Source organism: Pipra filicauda, unplaced genomic scaffold (assembly GCF_003945595.2).
Source record: "Pipra filicauda isolate LSUMZ 115617 unplaced genomic scaffold, ASM394559v2 scaffold579_size272245_pilon, whole genome shotgun sequence".
Taxonomy (NCBI): domain Eukaryota; kingdom Metazoa; phylum Chordata; class Aves; order Passeriformes; family Pipridae; genus Pipra; species Pipra filicauda.
In genome coordinates, this window is record NW_024104730.1 from 1 (window position 1) to 2,049 (window position 2,049).

Consider the following 2,049-nt stretch of genomic DNA (forward strand, 5'->3'; position numbering starts at 1 on the left):
TGTCCTCAGCCCGTGCGGCCCGGGGCCGGCGGCGGGCGGGCAGGGCGCCGCGGCCAGCCGCGAGCAGGGGTAGGGGTAGGGGTGCACGGCGAAGGAGGCGGCGTTGGGGCCGTGGAACCGACCCCCCTCCTGCCCCTGCTCCGTCAGGAAGTTGCGGGAGTTGAGCTGGAGGCAGCCGGCCACCAGGTTGGTGGTGGGCTGGGACAGCCCCTTGCACAGAGTCTGCACGTAGGAGACCAGGTCGGGCCGCTTGCCCGAGCGCAGGATCTCGGAGAGAGCCCAGATGTAGTTCTTGGCCAAGCGGAGGGTCTCGATTTTGGAGAGTTTTTGGGTTTTGGAATAGCAGGGAACCACCTTGCGCAGGTTGTCCAGGGCCGCGTTCAGGTCGTGCATCCGGTTCCTCTCCCGGGCGTTCGCCTTCTGCCGCCGCAGCTTCGACCGCTCCAGCCGCGCCTTCGTCATCTTCCTCTTCTTGGGGCCGCGCTTCTTGGGCCGCTCGCCCTCCGCCTCCTCCAGGCCTTCCTCCTCCTCCTCCTCCTCCTCCTCGTCCCCTCCTAGCTCCCCTTCCTCCTTGCTCTCCCCCAGCGAGCCCTCGGGCGGCTCCTCGGGGAGGGCGCAGCCCTTCCCCGCCCGCTCCTCCTTCTCGCTCCGGGCATCCTCCTCGCACTCCTCGGCCCAACCGGGGAATTTCGGGACTTCGGGGACCAGGCTGGGCTCGCTGAAAAGTCGCGTCAACATGGTGGCTGCAGCGGGGGGCAAAGAGCCAGGCGTTACCGGCGGCCCCGCCGCCCGCCCACCCCCCCCCGCCCCGCTCCCACCCGCCGGCACCGGCGAAAACGAATTGGGCGCGGGGCCGCCCGCCGCCGCCCCCCGCCCGGGCCGCCCGACCCCGGGGGCACCGGGGCTCTCTCGGGGCGCGGCGATGCCGCCCCTCCCGACCTCCCCCCGACCCCACCGCCGGGGTCCCCGCGGCCGCCGCCCGCGCCCCGCTCCCGCTCCTTCCCCCCCCACCCTCCCGCGCCCCCCGCCCCCGGCCCGCCCGGTGACCCCCTCCCCGGTGCCCCGAGGGCTGGGCCCGGTGTCGCCGGTCCTGCTTTGACGCCTCCAACTTTTCCCCGCCGCGGGCGCGGATGGACCCCGGCCGCGGCTCCGCCACCGCCGTCCCGTGGCCGGGGGGTCGAGGCGCAGCCGCCCCCCCTCCCCGTACCCCCCGTACCCCTCGTACCCCCTCCGGCCCGGTCAGCCCCGCCCGGCGCCCCCCCATCCCCGCCCCGGGGCTCCCCGCGGCCGCCGGAGCGGGGCCCGTAAAATGCGGCGGCACCAACCGGGGGGCGGCGGGGGCGGCCGGGCCCCCCCGGGGGAACGCGGGGGGCGCGGGCGGCGGCGCTGCCGGGGGCGCCCCCGGGGCCGGTGGGCGCGGCGGGGCCGGGGCGGGGGGCACCGCCCGGGGCGGGGGCCGGGGGCGCCGCGGGGGAGCGGGGGGGCGGCTCCGCCGGGTCGGGCCCCCCCGGGGCGGTGGCGCGGAGGCTCCGCGCTGATTTCGTTGATGCCGCCCGGCCGCCGCTGCCCGCTCCGTCCCACCGGGACCGCGGAGCCCCGGGCGCGCCCAGGCTGGGGGGGGCGCCGGGGGGGGGCGAAACCCCAACAACCCCCCCTTGGGGGGGCTCCGGCGGGGGGGAAAAATCCCATCAGCGGGGCCGGCGGGGAACGGGAGAACCGAGGGCCGGGGGAGAACGAAAGATGGGGGGAAAAAAGGGCGAGACGTGGCGGAGAAACAAAATCAACATGGAAGTTGCCTTTTCTCCATTCAAGTTTCCTCCGCTGCCCTCCCAACCCTCCACTTCTTACATAACTCACCTTCGGGCGGACCGCAGGAATTCTTATTTCATTGTTCCCAGCATCTTCTGGGAGCGGGACGCGGCTCCTTGAGGTGCTCCAGCCTCCTGCAGTCCTCTATCCAAAAGGAGGCGAGAGTGGCATCTCTACCCAGCAAAGGGGGTACCAGCTCTGCTGCCAGTGCCATATGGTTGGCACGTCATGCGCGAGAGC

General features: G+C 74.4%; 1 protein-coding gene across 1 annotated transcript; it reads right to left on the reverse strand.

Moving 5' to 3' along the window:
• Positions 1–3: 3 nt before the first annotated feature.
• Positions 4–2,049, reverse strand: NEUROD2 (neuronal differentiation 2; the record flags this gene model as incomplete). The annotated part of the gene is made up of 2 exons (XM_027746948.2): positions 1,858–2,049; positions 4–743 (listed from the first exon to the last, which is right to left on the reverse strand). A coding segment is annotated over exon 2 (735 nt), but the record flags the coding sequence as incomplete, so codon positions are not given.